The 20,219-nt window shown below is 45.1% G+C and overlaps 1 protein-coding gene across 2 annotated transcripts in view; it reads right to left on the bottom strand.

Moving 5' to 3' along the window:
* The window catches only part of LOC119177993 (lipase 3), a 293,263-nt gene that overhangs the window by 215,140 nt on the left and 57,904 nt on the right, over window positions 1-20,219 (bottom strand). For both annotated transcript variants that reach the window (XM_075870167.1, XM_075870165.1), the window contains exon 3: window positions 1,496-1,610. In XM_075870167.1, coding sequence (XP_075726282.1) covers window positions 1,496-1,610 — 115 coding nt within the window. The remainder of the gene's footprint in view (window positions 1-1,495; window positions 1,611-20,219) is intronic.

Below are 20,219 nucleotides of genomic sequence, written 5' to 3' on the forward strand. Positions count from 1 at the left end.
AGTCACACCCAATTCAGGAGTGTTAACTTCGAGGACGTTACAATATCTCTTATGTTCCTCGCTCGTCTGTAGACAACGTGTGGAGATTCCGGGAAGACACATCAATTCTTGCCGCTCTCAAACAAAATGTTGTGGCACATTTTAAGGGTGCGATTTATTTTAGGTGAAATGCTGAATACGTTAGAATAAGATTGAGAATAGTATTTGCGGGATCCAATTCGTGTTTTTTATCAAATGGCGGCGGTGCTGCTTTTTAGATTTTTATAATAGCGGCGTTGATGACAGATTACCGGTCCTGTTGCCGTGTTTGGTCCTTGCTTAGTTGTTAACAGTTAGGAATTGAATTGGCCTGGTCAAAACATATAAGCCTAAACCAAGGAGACTGGCTGTATGGTATGACAAGTTTACAGTACTTAACGTAGTTGCTGCCATAGTGGAGATATTGGTGTCAGTCAGTCGGTTTCTTGTAAACGGAGGTCACAAGGTTATGTTCCGATGATTTTTTTTACTGACACGGCAAGGAAGCCTACGGTAGACGCTGAATATGAATGACATAATGAAATATTCTCGTGGGTGTTCTTCAAAGTACCTAATAAAATATATAAGCTTCCCTTTCCCGTGGCACCAAGGACGTCATCGACCAACCTTGAATAAAAATGGGGCGGCATGGGGTGCTCCTTAAGAATATTGATTCCAATGTGCCCGTAAAGGTATTGGCATAGTTATTTGGGCCTAAAAGATATTGGCATAGTTATTTTGATTCATCTCAATGTCTGCCCCCGCACAACACAATTATCGGCTCACAACTAACGATGCCGACGCTGACATTTCGTCGACGTGGACTATTTCAAGCTATCACTTTAATATTGGTTGGCAATATGCTCACTACATAAACAGCTTGTACTTACGAAGGAGAGTCTACCCCTCTCCTATTACCCCCATACTTACACAACCAGCTCTTGCCTCCGTTGTGGGTAAGTAGCTAACTTAGAGAATGCGCTCTGACAATGCCTCACAATACTGGGCAGTGATCAAGTGGACCCGGCCAAGTAGTGCTCCACCATCACAAGACCCAACAAGCAGGATCAGCTTTGTGAGAGAGCCCACGATGTGGCGGTCAGGCTCAGCCTGCCCGTCTCAACGTGGGAGAACCCCACTGCGACCTATAGTCGCGTTTCTCAGGAGTACAAATGAAATTATTTCACCCATTTACTACCCTACAGCTTAGTATCTAGTCCACTGACACTGAATAAATCTAAAACAGTCCTTGTAGCAGTTTTTGAGAGTATTTGGTCCCACATATGCACCACCTCTCCATGTCCCCATCATTATCCCTTTTTGCTTTCCTCTTGCCTTACCCCTGTGTAGAGTAGCACGCTAGAGCGTTGTCGTTAAGGCCGACCTCTCTGCCTTCTAATAAATTTTCTTTTCTATTCCATCTATCTGCAGCTTGATTTATACAACGCCACTCAAGAAAAGAAATGGTGATGCTTACGAAAAATTCCAAAACTTTTTGGATTTGACGTCCCACTTCTTGTGCTTTTTCCCGTAGGTGGTCCCGCGGACGTTTCCTAGCCACACATCGTATCCATTGTCAGCCAAAACGTATCCTGAAAGATCGCATCGAAAATAAAACAAACAACATATTAAAAAAAAGAAGTGCAAGTTTCTCTTATTTTTTGTACGAGCGTGCACATCTTTATGGCCCTGAATAAGCTAGAAGCTTACTTGCTTGATCAGGGCCATAGCACTTTCATCGACTCTAGTAAAACTCGTCGAAATATTTATATATAGTCGCGCCCAGCAGAAAATATTCTTACTGAGAACAACTGGGACCAGTTCATGTGGTTTATGGTCCGAATCTCAGGGGGAACCAGTTCCCAGTTGGTTTCAACTGGGGCCCTTTGGCAACTGGTCCCCACTTGGAATTTGACCATAATCCACTTAAACTGGTCCTAATCCTTTGCAATTGTCAGTGGACTCTGTGGTGCATATAGACGACGAACCTCTGCTTTGAAACTAGACTCCATTTATTGGAAACTTTGCAGATAGAGCGGGCTGAGGCTGTGAAATATCTTGATTTCTTCCTTGGAAATGTGGCAGACGCCCGAAATTTTGCAGATCTTTTGCGTACGGAACCATCTGAAAGAAATATTTACACTATTCGCCAAACTATATTTACTACTTTGCTCTTGCAATACTACCAGAAATAAATTTAATCAACGTATAACTAGCATTGACTTATAGAAAATTGTACAGTGTGCACCAAAGTAAAGCCGATATTGTTCTCAACCAAACCACAACACTATATCGCCATTACAGGCAGCTCTTGTTAACAGAAACTACGGCTCTTAATTCACACCTCGTAATACATCACTCAATCGATGACTACACCATTCTCAGATATTTTTATTAAGCACTTCTAAGTTTTCTTCTGCTTCATTGTGCCTTTCTACTTGCGATCGCAGTTATCTACAAATCCCTCTATCCTTGTCAACAACGCTTGTGAAAAAATAGCAACACATTTATTATACGTATCAGTAAATGGTACAGATAAACACGGTAGAACTTACAACCTTGCACTGCAAATAATAACGCTATTTACTCGTGTCACGTACACGTACAATTCTAAATTCTAATTCCCTCGAGACTTTTCATGAATCTAACACTACAATAGTTTGAACCTATCTGTAAAGATCACCTTTTTGTGTATTGCGATTTAAAAAACGTCGAGCTTATCACCACAGCAAAACAAAGCCTTGGACAGTAAAGCTGAAGCTTATACACTGACAACAGGTTTGGGAGTATCTGATTACCGAGATATTATGTGCCTTTTTCTAGTACATTGCGTAGAGCTAAAAGACTGCAGGAGTATATTACGTTGTTATTTAGCATACTGTTGAACACAAGTATTGCGCGATCTACACTCAGCTTTTACGACGCTCTAAAACAAATGGCAGAGACTCTGCAATGTCTAAAGCATTGTTTACAAGGCAACGTTCCATATGTGTACATCTTCATTTACTCGAAGCATAAGGAATTATTTACCTTCATACGGCTGCATAGCAGACAAGGCAGCCTGCACGGCATTCAGAACACGATGGATCCACATATCTGTCTTGCCACATGCAAAAACACTTGTCCGACGATTGCGCGAAGTCGTAAAATCTTTTATAGATAAAGCTGTCGAGCACTAATCAAAATACCTAAACTATGCGTGCCATGACTCCACGTTTCTCATCAAGAACATCACAACTGCGCCACGCTTCCTTGCTTTTCTGTGGCCTGGCATCTAGCTCTAGCCAAATATGCTTTATGAAACTGCTCGTCACTGTGGTAAAAAGCTTTCTGTATGTGTGTTTATTTAATTGAGAATAGCGGAATCTCCACATAATAATTCATTTCAGTCTCTTTTATGCGTCCGATTATAGTTCACTGTTCTATTCAGTATTTGAGCGTAAGAATATATAGATACGCAACTACAATAACGGCTGCTGGCCATTCAAGTACAATGTGACAGAGGAAGGAGAGTAGTAGACGTTTGTGGTAAAGCTGTTTGTGGCGATGTGCGATGCTTATTTGCGTTGGAACTTTGCAGCAATATAGGTTCTGGGCAGTCTTGGCCATACTAGCTACAGGCTCAGTAGTGTGTTACTTTTCATTGTTTGGAAGTAATGTTCTTGGGCAGCAGACAAGGTTCTCAAGCAGGCATGCTGCATGCAAAATTACAGCAGTATTACAGCCTGACGTCAATCGAGACCACTTCGCCTGCGTATTGTCACCCCGATGGACGTCAAAAAATATTGGAAACAGGTTAATGCAGTTGAATATACTAAAGCTAAAACAAGCGTACGTTTGAATGCAATGTTTGTGAGCACCTGTGCAACTCAATATTCCGCGATAATATTATTTTATTCGAATCTTTGAGGTTAAACCAACGCACACAGAATGAAGAGAAAATAAGATAATAGATTCGTGAATCATGAGACACACGTTTTCTTATCGTCCTACACGTCTCAATAGGCTGGTGGACCGGTACAACTCTGTGTGTATGGACAAATAAAAACTTGAATACAGTCCACTTCTTGATGTGCAACAACTCTACCTCACACACAAACAAGTACAACTTTTTTCATCTTTCACTGTGAAGAAGCATACAGCCAGAACATGTCGCACTTCCAGTTCGAAGCAACAGCTTCCAGTTCAACTGTGGATGGTCACCGTTGGCAGCCAGTTGAGATGTAACTGGGACTTGGTTGGTCCCAGTTGAGATGCGACTGGGACCAACTTGACAATCGTTTTAGCGCGAGAACAGAATGACGATAAAGAGACAAGAAGGACCCTCCTTGTCATCGCTAAGTTCTCGCGCTATGACTATCGTCATGTCATACCAACTAGCCCAAACTGCCACACTTCTAGGACCAACTGTTCCCAGTTGATTCCCCATTGAAACCAGTGGGCCTCCAACTGGGACCAGTTGATCTAGTTAATGCCAGTTGAAACCATTTGGATTCCCAGTCAACATTTTCACCTGGGTGTAGATCGCTGTATGTCGGGAAAATGACACTGCAAAGACAAATAGGAATTTAAGTCAGACGTGGTTGCTCCATTTGGTGTGCGCACGTGTATCTCGAAGGTAGAATTCATCTTGCTCATTATAAAAAACAATATTCATCTTTGGTAACTTTAGATATAACGAAAGCTAATGACAGTGTGGAGCATGTGAAACTGCTAGATTCGTTTCATAGCTTAGGACTGCCTTAATACTTTGTGGCTTCAGTCTATGCTTTCTTAAAGGGACACTCAAAAAACAATCTACGTCAGACTGAAAGCTCAATGTATGAAAACAACTAAAACGACAATATTATCAAGAAGAGTGTCCTACTTACCGATAAATTAAGGTAAATGCACAAGAGTACATGCGCTGCTTTAGGACATTCTCGAAAAAATCTCGATGACATCAGACGAACCACACACAAGAATTCACTAGTAATCAATATAACTGCACTAAAGAAAGAACATTCCGTGCATGAAAAGACGCAATAAAATCTTGCGTGTTCGTTTATATTTAATTCATGAAAAAAAGAACCGCCGGACGTGTCTACGGGGAATGGCACGTGTGGTTAGAAAATTCCACTTCCGCGTAATTACGCTGGTCATTTGCTGCCATCTAGTGGGGTGCAGTTGAATCAAAAAACGTCTCCGATCTCGGAGCCAATGGCAGAAAATTGATGAATGACCTTCGTTGCTGCCGTGGCTCCCACTTTTTACGGTCTGCTGCTACTATTGCAGTAAAGCCGGGCAACGAGGCTGGATGGACGGATTGGATGAATTGATATGGCTGTACCCTTTAAATCGGGCGGTGGCTAACGCCATTAAGCCGTAACACTTTGTGAACCAAGAACTAGACTTATTTTTTCTTTAAATGGTGAGGTTGAGCACTTGTACTTTGCAATAAAGGACTTAATTTTCACTCGTGCCTTGAGTTTAGTCACCAATCATATAACCTCCTTCTAGGTAATTCTACCCAATATCAGTCTATTTTGCCCTCCCTGCCTCTAAACCCCAGTGCTTTGAAAAACTCTGCGCCATCATCCTAAACTATTTGGTGAACCCCTTTACAGAACATTATCAATTGTTCGGCAGTTTCCTCTTCCTCTCCACACGCACTGTATACCGTGTCTACCCCTTCGCATTTGGCCCGATATGTCTTGGTTCGCAATACTCCCGTCCTGGCCTCAAACAGTAGAGAACTTCTACGAGTATTAATGTAGATCCCATCCTTGGCAATTTCCTACTTCAAATTTCGAAAAATCTCTAGTGAAGACTTTTTATACATGCGAATTTTACACATATCGGTCTCAGCTTCCTTCACCTTCTTTTTAACCGATAATTCTTTTTGGTTTGGCCCCCTGCTCTTTCTTAAGTATTTACTCGTCACTTTTTCTGGTTCGCTTCCTGTATTTTGTATCGACATTCTTCATGTACAAGTAGATGAATACCTTTTTAGCCCAACGCTCCTCCCCCTTTCTCTCAATCGCTTCTCAAATTTTATCTTGCTGCTAGCTTCCCTGCCCTCAAATGATGTCCATCCCATATCACCTTGTACTCCCTGATTTGCTGTATTCCCGTGAGCTCCTAAGGCAAGCCTACCTATTCCATGTTGCTTAATTTCTAATTTTGCTTGAACTTTTGATCTCATGCACAAGACCACATTTCCTAACGTCAGACCAGAAACCATGACCTCTTTCCATACTCCTCTCACACCATCATACTGTGGGCAACTGTGGGCGCAGGTTAGCCAGATGAGAACAGAGGACGTTCGAGGACAACGAGAGACTTTTATATACACGAAGACGGACAAGGGGATACACACAACATAAACTCACACATATATACACGAGTTCACGGTCCTACGCGGAAGGGAGTTAACGTTCTTGTTCGTTCACTCGCGTTCTACTCTTGGGGCGTGAACGTTGCGCTTGACGTTGAGCTCTCTGGCAGTCAGGAGTCGGTGTGCCTTGTGCTTGCGGAGTTCGTACCGAGGCGGGGCTCGGTCTAGAAGATAACCGCCAGGGGCATCCCAGTACGGTGGTCAACGCCTGGGCTTGCCTGTACACAACCGAGAACAGCGTACCGCCCGTCTGCCGCGAACAGACCTGGGACAGCGTCTCGCTCCGAGACCAGAACAGCAGCTGGCCGTGACGAACGCCGCTTCAGACCAACGTGGGTGGCGAGGTGGGGCGATGCCCAGTCCAAGACGCACCCGAGGACTTCAACGCCGGGACGAGGCCCGGACACGGAGGGTCAGAACGAGCAGCCGGGGCGTGGCCCGAACTTGTCCTTGCTCTCTGCTCTCTGGGGTGAGGTGGGGCGATGCCCAGTCCAGGAGGCACCCGAGGACTTCAACGCCGGGACGAGGCCCGGACACGGAGGGTCAGAACGAGCAGCCGGGGCGTGGCCCGAACTTGTCCTTGCTCTCTGGGGTTAGCCGAGCTGTCCCCGTGGCTCGGGAGCCTTTCACGTGGTACGCGCACGAGCACGCGCATAGGCGCGCTCATAGTTTTAGCGCTATCACCATCATGATGATTCCCGCGCACCTTGAAATACTAAATCGGCCCCGCACACCGATTTTCTACGTCAAAGCATGACGCACACTCTCTAGGGCAGCGTTTTTTTACCACATCTTCCCCCCAGTTCAAGAACAGCGAAACGGTGGGGATAAGAAGGGTAGGCATGTTCATAGAGTAGACAACGTATTACCCGCGTCATGAGTTCTTTGTGTGTCTATACGAGTAATCGGACAGCCTAGTCAGTAGTAAGAGATGTGCGGCTAAGATAGTCGGCGCCGACATTATCTGAGCCCTTAATGTATTCTACGTGGAAGTCGTAGTCCATCAAGAGTAGGCTCCAGCGTAGCACTCGTGTGTTGATTTGTCGGGCTGAGTTGATGTATTTCAGTGGCTGGTGGTCTGATTGCAAAACGAATGGCCTGCCGTAGAGGTACACATGAAATTTCTGGACACCCCACACGATGGCGAGGCATTCTCTCTCAATTGTAGAATATGCCACTTCACGCGGTAGCAGCTTTCTACTGGCGTAGGACACTGGATGCAGGAGACCATTGTGTTCTTGTAGGAGGACAGCTCCCAAACTCCGTGATGATGCGTCAGTGCGCAATACGAAAGGCTTCTCGAGGTTAGGTGCTTTCAGTATGGGTCGCCTTGACATCATTGCCTTGAGCTTTTGAAATGCATCCTGATGCTCGTCACGCCATTCCAGCTCATTAGGACTTCCTTTCTTTGTGAGCTCGGTAAGTGGATGTGAAATCTCGGCATAGTTGGGCACAAACTCTCGGTAGTAGCCGGTAAGTCCGAGAAAGGCTCGAAGCTCTTTCTTACTTTCCGGCCGTTTCGCTGACACGATTTTGTCTGATGTGTCCTTCTGAGGTTGTAGCAGCCCTTGTCCCACAATGTGATCAAGGAAGCTAGTCGTCGGGGAACCTATCTCGCTTTTCTTCGGCTTGATAGTTAAACGCGCCTCGCGCACACGTTGAAATACATGGCGTAATGTGACCATGTGTTCATCCCATGTTGCGGTCGCAACAAGAACATCAACAACGTTTTACCACACATACCTATTCTAATTCCACAGTGCCCTGTTTTTCATCACCGCTGCATTCCTTTTACCGTTAGTCGTCACATATACTTCGTGTTCTCTTAGGTACTCGGTCCCATTGCTTATCCATACGCCCAGTTATTTGTATTTATCTGTTATCTCTAGCGTGACCTCCTGTATTCTAAGCTAACTACCTTCATTATCATTAAAAATCATGACTGCTGATTTTTCCTTACTGAATCTGAAATCTAACCTATCTCCCTCATTACCACAGATGTCCATCAATCTCTGCAAATCTTCCTTGTTGTCAGCCATTAGCGCTATATCATCTGCGTAACTCAACGCTGGTAGTGCCTGTTCAATGAGTTTACCTTGTTTGACGAAAGAGAGGTTGAAGCCCAGTCCACTTCCCTCTAGTTTGTCCTCTAATCCTTGTAGGTACATCATGAATAACAAGGGTGACAGAAGACACCCTTGCCTAAGCCCCCGTTTTACCTCTGCGGGCTTGGATACCTGTTTTTCCCACTTCATAACTGCCTTGTTACCTTTATAGATATCCTTTAAAAGATTAGTGACTCCATTTTCCACACCTAGTGTGTCCGGTATTCCCCACAAGTCCTCTTGAACCACGCTATCGTACGCTCCCTTAATATCCAAAAATGCTAGCCACAGGGGCCTGTGTTCTTTTTCTGCTATTTCGATGTAATTCGTCAGTGAGAACAGATTGTCTTCCAACCTCCTGTGCTTCCGAAACCCATTCTGCAGTTACCCCCGCACCCCCTCATCCTCTATCTATGCCTGCAGACTTTTCTTTATTATCCGCATCGCCAACCTGTAGACCACTGATGTCACTGTTATAGGACGGTAGTTGTTTATGTCTGCTTTGTCCCCCTTTCCTTTATAGATCATGCTCATCCTGCTAAGTTTCCATCCATAGGGGACTTCACCATCGACTATTATTTTTTTCACTGCCTCTCCCAGAGCGTGCTTAGATTGCGGACCTAATGTCTTTATCAGCAAAATTGTAATGCCATCTGGGCCTGTTGATGTACTACTAGGAACCCTCTTCTCAGCCCTTTCCCCTCTCGTTGTGAAAATGGAACCATTGTGCCACTTGATCCATTCATGTCTATTGTGGTGCATAAGGCACTTTTTTGTTGAAATTTTCTTGTCACCCTTGTTCTTATATATTCAATAGCTTCGTCCCCTTCTAGCCTAGCACCTTGAGCTGTAGTTATAAACCTCTTCTCTAGGCTCGTCTCATTTCTTGGGGAGTTTAGATGGTTCTAAAGTTTCGGAGCTGACTTTCTATCTTTTTTATGTAGTTCTGCCAGTCACTGAGCTCTCTTTCTTCTATTTTTTTTCATTGATCAGAAGCGATGCATTCCTTCTACAGCTTAGAAAGATTTCCCATTTTCTTTCAGCATCATCTGTCGGTTCACCCCGCTGCTTAGCATGTCTGTGTTCCCTAGAGGCTTCCTGACGTTTCGCTATGGCTCTCTTAACTTCCTCATCCCACCAACTCTTGGGCTTGTGTCTTCTTTTCCCGGGTGACTTGTCACGTGCCTTAGCAAGCTCTAGCCCAAACAGTCTAATCGAATTTGTGTATGTCCATACATATTTATTATTCTCAGTGATTACTTTCTCAATTTGTTTAGTAGCTATTTCTATTTGCCTTTCTGAATAAAAATTTTCCTGTAGTTGCTCATCTTGTCTCCTTCCCATTTTCGCTGCTCTTCCAAAACTTAGATCGATGCGTTTGTGATCACTACCCAGACTTCTGGAGACACCTTCATCTATGTGCATTCCCCTGAGCTTATCATAAATCCTATGTGACATCAGTGTGTATTCTATCGTTGACTGCAGCCTTCCTACCTCCCATGTCATTTGCCCATCACACTTCTCAGTACTTTTGCAAATTATCAAATCATGCCTTTCACAGATATCTATGATCATTTTGCCTGTTGAGTCAGTATACCCATCTATATCTTCTACGTGTGCATTCATATCTCCTAGTATAATTATCTCGCACTCTCCTCCTTATTCCTAAATGTCCTTTGATATACACTCGACAATTGCCTGGTTTTCCTCTTTGGTCTTTGCTCCCGTCCACAAGTACCCCAAACCAAGGAGTGTCATTTGCCCAGCCACTTTTCCTTTTAGCCATAAATGTTCCTTGTACTCCTGCTTGACCCTTTGCCAGTCTGTACGTTTATGATTGAATGACGCAGTACCACCCCCCTTTCTGCTGCCTTCTATTCTATTACATATTCCCACGCGTATTCCGGATTGTTAGGAGGTTGTTCCATGTCCCGAAGATATGTTTCTACAAAACCATATACCATCGGTCTCCTCGCTCAGCTATTCTTCTATCTCTTCCCACTTCAGTCTGTTCCTGACACCCTGCATGGTAATATACCCTATGTCTGAATTGGCTCGGCCCTCGTGGCTACGTCTATTTCTGCCTCAGACTACCTATCTGAGATACTGGTGTCACTTTGGAATCGTATCTGTCCATATACCTGTCAAAAAGTGTCTCCTTGGTTGTTTTCCTCCTTACTAGCTATCCTGCACACAGAAGGACCCGCGTCCCCCCCCCCAAAAAAAGCTTCTGCGCGTCCTGCAAGTCGCCAACCCACCTCATGACCCAGCCGCCCAGCAAAGTGAATTCTGTGTCATTGAAAACCACCCCACGTATCCACTTCACTGTTTATTTCCACCAGCTCAAAGCCTTTCTCTCGACTCATCCGCCATATCTCTTGGTTTGAGTTGACAACCGTTCTTCGCAGGTTGCCGTCACGCACCGGTACCTCCGGTATTGTGCATATCACTACCTGTACTTGAGGAGAAGTGGCGCACATGTCATCGACCCCTTTTTCCAGTATGGTCGCTAGTCCAGCGTATCTTCATTTAAGGCGACGTTTACACAGCCTGAAATTATCACGAGGTTTCGTCTATCAGCTGTAGTTTTGAGTTGTGCGCTCGCTCGCCTCATGACTGCTTGCAGCTTGCGTCCTGGGAACGTCCCTACTGCAACCCTCTTGTCATCTATTACCCTCTCTTTGATAGCTTCTGCGCATCGATTTAAGTTCGAGTCTCCGGCGACTATCACATGCTGTGACTTTTCATCTGGAGCGTCCTGCACCTGGGGGTTACTTGCAAGTGTAACACCGGCTGCTCTGTCCCCTCCCTGCCCCACCACTACTTCGCTGAAGCTGGGCCTTGCGGCAATTGAACCGGCTGAACCTGTTTTTTCCAAACTTGCTTGCTCTTCCTTCTCCGCCGTTCTGGTTGCCGGAGCCCTACTGTTCTCTCCATCGGCTGCTCCTCTGTTCACCTTGGCTAGTGCTTCCTCGGCGGACAGCAACCTTTCTCCCATTGCCCTCGTTTTCTCTTGCTCTGTCGCCAACGCAGTCTCCAGCTCAGTGGCTCTCATCAGCAGTTCATTCTTGGCAACCAACATTTTCTCCATTTTTTCCTCGACCTCACATTGCCTACTCTTCGCGTCAGCCTTCTCTCCATTGCTTCTGCACTTGGGTCTATTTTAAAACCCACTCCGCATCCTGAACACTTTACAGCCTTTTTAACCATGTCTTTCTGATATCAATTGTCCTTATGACTTGTCTCACTCAGTAATTACAACACATGCTCCCTGCCCTACGAAAAAAATAAAGACCAAGCTCTAATACAAAAATTTGCGTGTGCAATGTACGTGCACTTCACCCACGGGGTGGCAAGAAAAAACAAAAACAGAAAGAAACAAACACATGCAAAAACTAATAAATACCTTGTAACTGACCGCCGAAAAAGCCGTACAATGTAATAAGTGCTACAAAGATTTTGACTGCCGCCTTAATAATTATAAAGGCAAGTTCAAAACATGCAAAACCACCTATCTGCGCAGTCAATCGCGAGCATTCCAAAAACATGTCCATCTACCATGCCAGTCCGAAAAGAACTGAACGTTGTGCACGGCAACAGTGACGTGAGCCGGTCCAATCGGTCAGCTTCTTGATGCAGGTAATTTAAAGTGGGCTAACGCAATGCGGACCACTAAAACGTGATTTTATTTCAAAATAGGCTCTTCCTTGGCACAAAAGTAACATTACTAGGTTTCTGGACCGCAATTTCAACAATAAACGTTGACCTAATAGTGGCCTTTAGCGTCCCTTTAAGTGATAGAGAACTTTACTGCTCGTAGTCTCGTGTGCATTCTTCAAAATATAGGCAAATGAGGGGTCTATCGCAAGGGTCATTATTATCACACTTACTATTTAATGCACTACTATCTACTATCCCCTTACAGCAGCATGTACAGGTGACGATGTAGGCTGATGACATTGTTTTATTGCGATAGCAATTGTATGAACAGTGTTTGCTGGTTGTTGCCGCCGGCGTCGACGTCAGCGTCACCGTCACTCACCGTAAAGGTCTGTGTATATGGTCAGTGATGTATATGTAAACACAAGAAAGGAAAATAATCGGCAAAAAAGCTTTGATGCACAGAATTGAACGTGGGACAGTAGAGCCGTGAATGCGAGGCGTTAGCCACTGAGCCAACGGGGAGCACGTCCTTCATCGTTCAAGCGGCAAGCTATTTATATCTACCACTTGCCGCTGCTGACGGCCGTCTCGAGAAGAACTATCGTGTTTTCAGCATTATCAGCAAGATGACGCAGTGAGCGCGCGTCGCCACATCGTCACGACGCGGTGGCGCGCGCTCTCATCTTCCACGCGTACTTTAGCCAGCGGAGAGGAGAGGAGTGGGTGCTCTCTCGCGCGCCCTTATCTCGTCGTGGGGAGCATCGTACGTCTTGGCTGGTGTTGGGCTTTTACTGTGACGATTCTCTTGTAGTTACCGGGCGAACGAAGGTCACTGCAGTCGTTGCACAGTCTCCATTTGCGAAAACAGCGTGCTTTTCAGATACAGCGAAGTAACTACTCACACGATCATTCGCGTTCATCTGTACCTGTGAGTACGTTTCGTGCGTTATTTGTGCGTGAGAAACGCGGCACACATTGCGACCTGTTCGCCATTCTGCGCGTGACCTTCCACTTTGTTGCTATTCCACTTATCGCTTCACCTTTGCGGCAAAGCTGGGACTTTTTTTGCTGTGTCAGCGGACATTCACACACTTTACCTAATTCTGCAGACATACAAGAATGGTCGGAAAACGTGTCTAGAGGGTATTAAAGCGGTCCTGCAACTGTTTTCGAAAAAGGTCAGAAAACACTTTTGAACGGTTTTAGAGACTCCCGAGATTACGCGAGCCAAATATAGCACCGCACGCATCCTACAACTCACGAAAATGATCAAAATCAGCTAAACAATGCCGTCTTTTTTCTCGAAAAATGACCGAGTAAGCACAAAAATCACTCGTATAAGGCCGTCTATTAGCCATTCACTGATTGCAAGATGGTGAGCTCTGTTATTACCGAGATCGCTGCGAGGGGCTGTGACTCGTCCAGGCATGTACCCGTAATTACCCTGAAAAAGCCGCGTATTCGAAGACAATATTAAAAAGTGCTCAAGGTCACGATGCACGCGTGACGTATTTTTTATGTCACCCCTCTCTGCTTAGCTTCCAGCACTTTCGTGAGGACGATAGTAGAGAAAGTCCGATTGCAGCGTGTGACATATTTTTGTAACTCCATTCGTACTGGATGGATTCTTAAAATTTTGTGGCGTTGAATTCGTGAGGCAATAAGCTTTTTTAGCGAACCCATTTCATGGTTTCATAAAACATGTTTTAGGATCGCTTTTGCTTATTACTGAGTATTAACAAAAACACTATCGTCGTTCTCGCACAAAATGTTCCAGCGGAAATTTCATTACTATACCGACTAGATGTCATACCTCAGGTCGAGTCAGTTAGGCATTTAGGGGTAACCTACACTGAGAAACACAACTGAAGACCCCATATAGAAAATATGGCTGCTAAGGGAGCACATGTTGTAAGGATGCTGCATAACTCCGCAATACTCGTGCTGGTTTGTGTAGAGACGTGCTCGTCATGATTTATTGCAGGTACATTCAACCGATGTTAGAATTCAGCTGCGTTTTTTTCTGGCGCTTGGGCTTATAAAATTCGACCATGTTGGAACGTGAATAGTTTATGCTGAGGCTACCTTAATATGTTTCGAACAATATTCTATATGCAGAACCATGCCTGTCCTGTGTTCTCAAAAGCTTTATATTCTAACAGTACAAACATTCTTAAAAATCTGTGCATCACTTTAGAAGAGGTCAAAATATGCGTTCATTATTGTTAAGGCGATCGAGACCGAAGACTGCTTCAAACCAAAAAGCGGTTCATTAGAAGTGAAGCAGCGCGCTCGCCAGGCAGCAGGGTTCTTTTCTTCTCTGGCATTTGCTCATATTTTATAGGCTCCCGCCCACCCAAGTTGTAGTTGGATAAGTTTTGGCTGGCTGTTTGAAACACCCTTCCTGAGGGTATATTTGGTTCACAAGTCTTCTGGGAAGTTCTTTGTTGCCCGTTTGGGGGGACAAGCTCTTGTTATTCCGTAACGACCATGGTAGATTTTTTTTAATCTGGCACATTCTCCCAAACACCATGTCACCTTGTGGTTTTGCTTGTCGCGTCTTGGCATCTTTTCGACCAAGCTCACACTAGTTCGCATCTGCTTCGCCATGCGCTATCAACGTCACCATTGTATAGGCTTATAGGCTTGTTTATACGCCTTGAAGCTTTCGTCGTCCGCCTACGATGTCTACCAGTGTTACTGGCATTTGTTTGTTAGGTTCTCCGTACTGGTAGGTCAATGGTTGATTGTTGAGTGCTTTTTCAACTTCTGCTACAATAGTTCGTAGCTCTCCTATCGAAGCTGTCCTTTTAGATATTATTTTTTGCATCGACGTCTTCACGCTTCTTATGAGGCGCTCATAAAATCCTCCTCATTACGGTGCGCACTCGGCTATTGCTTTTCACTGAATATGGTGGTCACTGCAGTAATTTTTTACAACTTATGGTCGGTTAATTTCATTTTCAGCCTTTATAAATGTTTTGGCATTGTCCGAGTTGACAACTGCAGGCATTCCCAGTCGAGCGTTAAATCGTCGGAATGCTTGTAGAAAACTCGCTGATGACAAGTCGTTCGTAACCTCCAGGTGTACGATTCTCGTTACAGCACACGTGAATATTAGTACATATTGTTGCATGATCTCGAGCTTGTCCTTTGCATAAAGAGTTCCCATGGAGTAAAATCCCGTGACCTTGAATGACTCTGCTTCGTTGACTCCGTCTGTCGGGAATGGAGGTATCTTTTGAGTGATTGGTCTTGAATTAGGCCTCTTGCAGACTTACCATTTTTTGAGTGCTCTTTTCACTGCATTTCGACCCTGAAATATCCACAACTTGGCCAATAGTTGCGTTAGTGTCACTCGAACTCCTCCGTGTAGTAGCATCTGATGCACGTGATGCATTAGCATTTCCGTGAAATGTCCGTCCTTCGGAATTACTAGGACGCACGGGTTGTGTTCTTGGCTGCACTGCAGTCGTCCCTTCTGTCTGATAATTTCGTCGTCATGAAAATACACTACGTGTTCATTATTTCAGATGTTTTAGCGCTCGCATACGCCTCACCACTGGTTTGTCTCGTTGGCACTTGGGTCTGTCTGATCCAATATTTCTTTGTGTTACCTCTTTTTCTGACAACGGCTCTTTGTAATTTTCTCTTCTTGTGTTGTCTATGAATCTGTGCACCTATGCTGTCATTCCTAAAAGCCGTCTTTATGATGAATAGCTTTCTATTTACAAGACTGGTTTATTTTGTGCTCTTGCCGTGGATTGGTGACTTGCGTTTTGTGCTGCTCTTGCACAACTGCATTCACGTGAATTGTGTTGTCTGTGTTCTTTTCCAGTGATGTTATCCATTTGGGACCGTGCCTCCGTACCTTTAAGTGTATTAACTCCTTTGCACTTACTCCTCGTGTAAGTAAGTCAGCAGGGTTGTCTTCACTTTGAACGAATGACCAGCTTGCTTGAAGTGTTTTCCTCTGGTTACTGTGATTCTGTTGGTAACGAACTGATTCTTTTCGCTTGTTGCTTTGATCCAGTGACGCACAATCATAGAGTCTGTCAAGCAATGTATTATTTACACTCTTTTGTCGAAAAAGCCTTTGATGTAGCTGCATAATCTCGATGCTACCACCGCTGCCATCAATTAGAGTCGCGCAAATGTGAGCACTTTATTTAGAGCTACGGGGCTCTTTGCTGTCTCTAGCCATTATTCTTTTCTCTCATCGCTGTACGCTACAAGTAAGTGCGCTGCCGCTCCGTATGCTGATGTGTTTGCGTCGGCAAACACATGAAGCTCGTTCCATATGCTTGTACTGGTTGGCCCCTGTTTGTATAACACTGAATAATTTCTAGAATTGAAGGTCTTCTGCTTCAGACATGAGGTTCCTCGCTTATCGCATTCTTCTTTATGGAGCTGTTCGTCACACGTGAAATTCGTTTGCCACAGTTTCTGCAAGCCTGTCCTTGCTCGTACTGTGAACGGTGACAAAAACTAAGCGGATTAATTATATTCGCTGTTGATTATAACACTGTCATTTTGTCAAGTATATGTCTGCTATGATTCCCACTTGTCAACAGCGAAGGAAATTATGTCCTTTGAGTATATTCATAAGAAGCCCATAATTATTGTACATTTTTTTAGATCTCATCGTCATGTGAGAGGCGTTCCTTTCGCTTTCATCTGTTATTTTGTTTACCCTCTCTTCATTAGATGTCCATTTTCTCAATTTCATCACTGCCTCTCTGAGCAAATGTTGCTGCTCATCACTGCCTCTCTGAGCAGCGTTGCTGCTTCCATGATGACGTCATCCGCGTAGATCGCTTTTTGCAGTGTCCTTGTCGTACCCGGAAAGCAGTCTTCCACTTGTTTCAAATGGTGCTTAATTGTAGCTGCCAGCAGAAACGTCCTTGGTGTTCTTCCGGACGTTATATTCTTGTAATGCGCCATGTTTACACTTCATTCAGTAACTTTCCTTCGGCATCATGCTTCCACCATTAAAATCTCATTGCATCTCTATCTTCTCAGGTATTAAAGTTTGTAGAAATGCCTTTTCAACATCTCCTACTATTGCCACCTTCTTTTTTCGGGAATTTATCAGCAGCGACAGCACATCCTCATTCAAAGTGGGTCCTGCCTCTATATTTTCGTTCAAAGACATGACTTCTTGACAGAGTGACGAGGTGTCGAACACTACTCGAACCTTTTTTTGGATCAGTCCTCCGAATTGTCGCATGATGTGGCATGTAGTAGCAAAGTGTATTTTGCTGTTCTGATGGCTTTTGAACTTCTTCTGCAACTCTTAATGTCATATACTCTGATAAAGCTTTGTCGTAACGAGGCATCACGTACTCAATTTTTTGCAGCCTTTTCATCAGTTGCAGTAGTCTTTTTATGGCATTTCCCTTATGGCTTTCCAAAATGACGTCCTGTTTCTATGGCAAGCTGACTTCATAGCGACCGTTTTGTTGCATATTCGTATGCTCGAATTTAGTGACAAGTTCATTTCCTGCATTATCTGAACTGTTTTTGTAATCCCAACTAACCCCAAGCTCCAAAACTTCTGTAGCTCTTGCTGAAGTTCTGTATCCCCCGCTTCCACCTTCAGAACCATGACTGCTTCATTATGGGTTAGTCTTGTCTTTTTTTGCTCCGACGGGTCTTGCAGTACCCATCTCAGTATGGTCTTGACAGCCATCAGTCTGTTGTCGATCCTTCGAGTTCTGCCAGTAAAGAACTGCTTAATGTAATCTGGGCCGACGAGCCGTTCTACGGAGTCAGATGCAGTCATCTCAGCCCTGTCATCCGACACTTGCATCTTTAGCTTCTTTTCATTTCTTTGCTGAGTTTCTTACGAGGAACGGGTATACGACTGTGCGAGATAACGTCGACTTGTAAAGCTTTATTCAACGTTGTCTTTCATATGTCTCGTGGCCCTACGGTAGGTCACTTGCACAACATTTATTAAATTGACCCTATGGTCTCTTCCAAATGAACCAATTATCGGCCTTCCCTGTCGCAACATTTTCGCTCCTATCTCTTTCGCTAACCCGGCTTGAATAAATGAACGTTGACTTTCCCTGTCAAATAGCAAAAGGCAGTGTCGGCCCCATGTTTCTCCTTCATCGCATGCTACAGCCGTATGCAGTAGCAAATATTTACACTTGATATTTTTCGTCGCATGCAGCGTTGATGCCATCGCTTCGACTTGCGTTGTCGAAATCAGTTCTAGCCTTGCTTTTTGCCCCACAATTCTACACACTGACGTGGCATGTCGACTCTTGCATTGCTTGCATTTCACTTTGGCGTTGCAAACGCGTGCAGTGTGGTTTGGGCGCGTGCATCTGAAGCATGGTCTATTTTCGGTAAGCATAGCTTTCTTTTCATTCATTGGAATGCTTCGACGACAGCCTTCAGTGGAATGATTGTTCTGCTTGTAGAATAAGCATATTGTCACGCGGTGAGAGTAGGCAGAGGGTATAAATATATTTACAGATTGTACACGAAGTACACAGTGTCCTTGAACCAAGATGGAGAAGTGGCAACAACAACACGAGCTTTTGTTCAATCGTCATCTTCATCGCCTTAATGGAGCATTCGTTGATGTTAATGATTACTTGTATCATATAGCCGCCGCCGGTGAAAGCGCCGTCTCGGCGCTTAAAAAAACGTGCGATCCTGCGCAGAGAAGTACAGCTTAAGGCGGGAGACGTGTACAATATCAGTGGACGGCAGAGACGATGAGAATGGAGTGTCCAAGGGGGCGATCTCATAGGTGACCTCGATCAGTTGGCGCAAGACTCTGTAAGGCCCGTTGTAGCGAGCAAGGAACTTCAAGGACAGGCCAACGTGACAGGAGAGAGTCCAGAGCAAGACCAACGATCCTGTGGAGTAAGAGACAGCTCTATGACGGCTGTCATAGCGATCCTTTTGAGATAGCTGCGAGGCAGAAAGGCGATCCCGGGCAATCTGGTGGGCCGCTCGAACCCAAGTAGCTGCATCGCGAGCGTACTCGGTAGGAGTGTCAGTATGCGACAGCAGAAGAATGCCAAAAGGCAAAGCGGGGTTACGGCCGTACAGGAGATACAAGGGAGGAAAGCCAGCGGTGTCGTGTCGTGACGAGTTCTAGGCAAACGTCACGTAAGGCGAAGTGGCATCCCAATCACGATGATCTGCGGAGACATATATGGATAGCATTGCCGCCAGTGTGTGTGGTTAAGGCACTCGGTGAGTCCATTTTTTTGCGGGTGGTAGGCAGTGGTGAGTTTATGACGTGTGGAACACGAGCGAAGAATGTCGTCCACGACCTTGGTGAGAAATGAACGACCATGGTCGGTCAGCAGTTGACGCGGCACTCCATGGTAGAGAATAAGGTCATGAAGGAGAAAATCCGCGACATAAGTAGCACAGCTTGTTGGTAGCGCTTGCGTGATTGCAAAGCGTGTCGCGTAGTCTGTTGCCACCACTACCCAATTATTCCCATTAAGATAGGTTGGAAATAGTCCAATGAGATTGAGGCCGACGCGGTAGAACGGGTCTGTTGTAATGTCAATAGGCAGAAGTGGGTCAGGTGGTGCCAATGAAGGATGCTTGCGGCGCTGGAGAGACTCACAAGATACAACGTATACGCGCACATAGCGGTAAAGGCCGGGCCAGAAGAATCGGCGCCGTACGTGGGGATACTTGCGGGCTGCTCCGAGATGTCCAGCAGCTGGGGCATCATGAAGTTGTTCGAGCACAGTGGGACGGAGCGTTGCAGAAGAACCAGAAGAAGTTCCGGGCCTTCGGTATTTTTGTTGCACTGATAGAGTATTCCGTCATTAGGCGTGAACAAGCAAAGGGAAGGATCCGAGGGGTCAGAAGCTGGACGGCGTGTGGTAGACCGCAAATTGGCTTCACTGAGTTGTTCAATACGTATGTCCGTGAAATCTGAAATGGCGAAGACACAGGCATCAGAATCGTGCACTGACAGGTCAGTGGGATCGACGGGATGGCGAGATAGACAGTCGGCATCCCGCGGGGTGCATTAGGCCAGACCTGTAGGTCGCGTCAAAGCTATATTC

The sequence above is a fragment of the Rhipicephalus microplus genome, chromosome 1 (assembly GCF_043290135.1).
Source record: "Rhipicephalus microplus isolate Deutch F79 chromosome 1, USDA_Rmic, whole genome shotgun sequence".
NCBI classification, from domain to species: domain Eukaryota; kingdom Metazoa; phylum Arthropoda; class Arachnida; order Ixodida; family Ixodidae; genus Rhipicephalus; species Rhipicephalus microplus.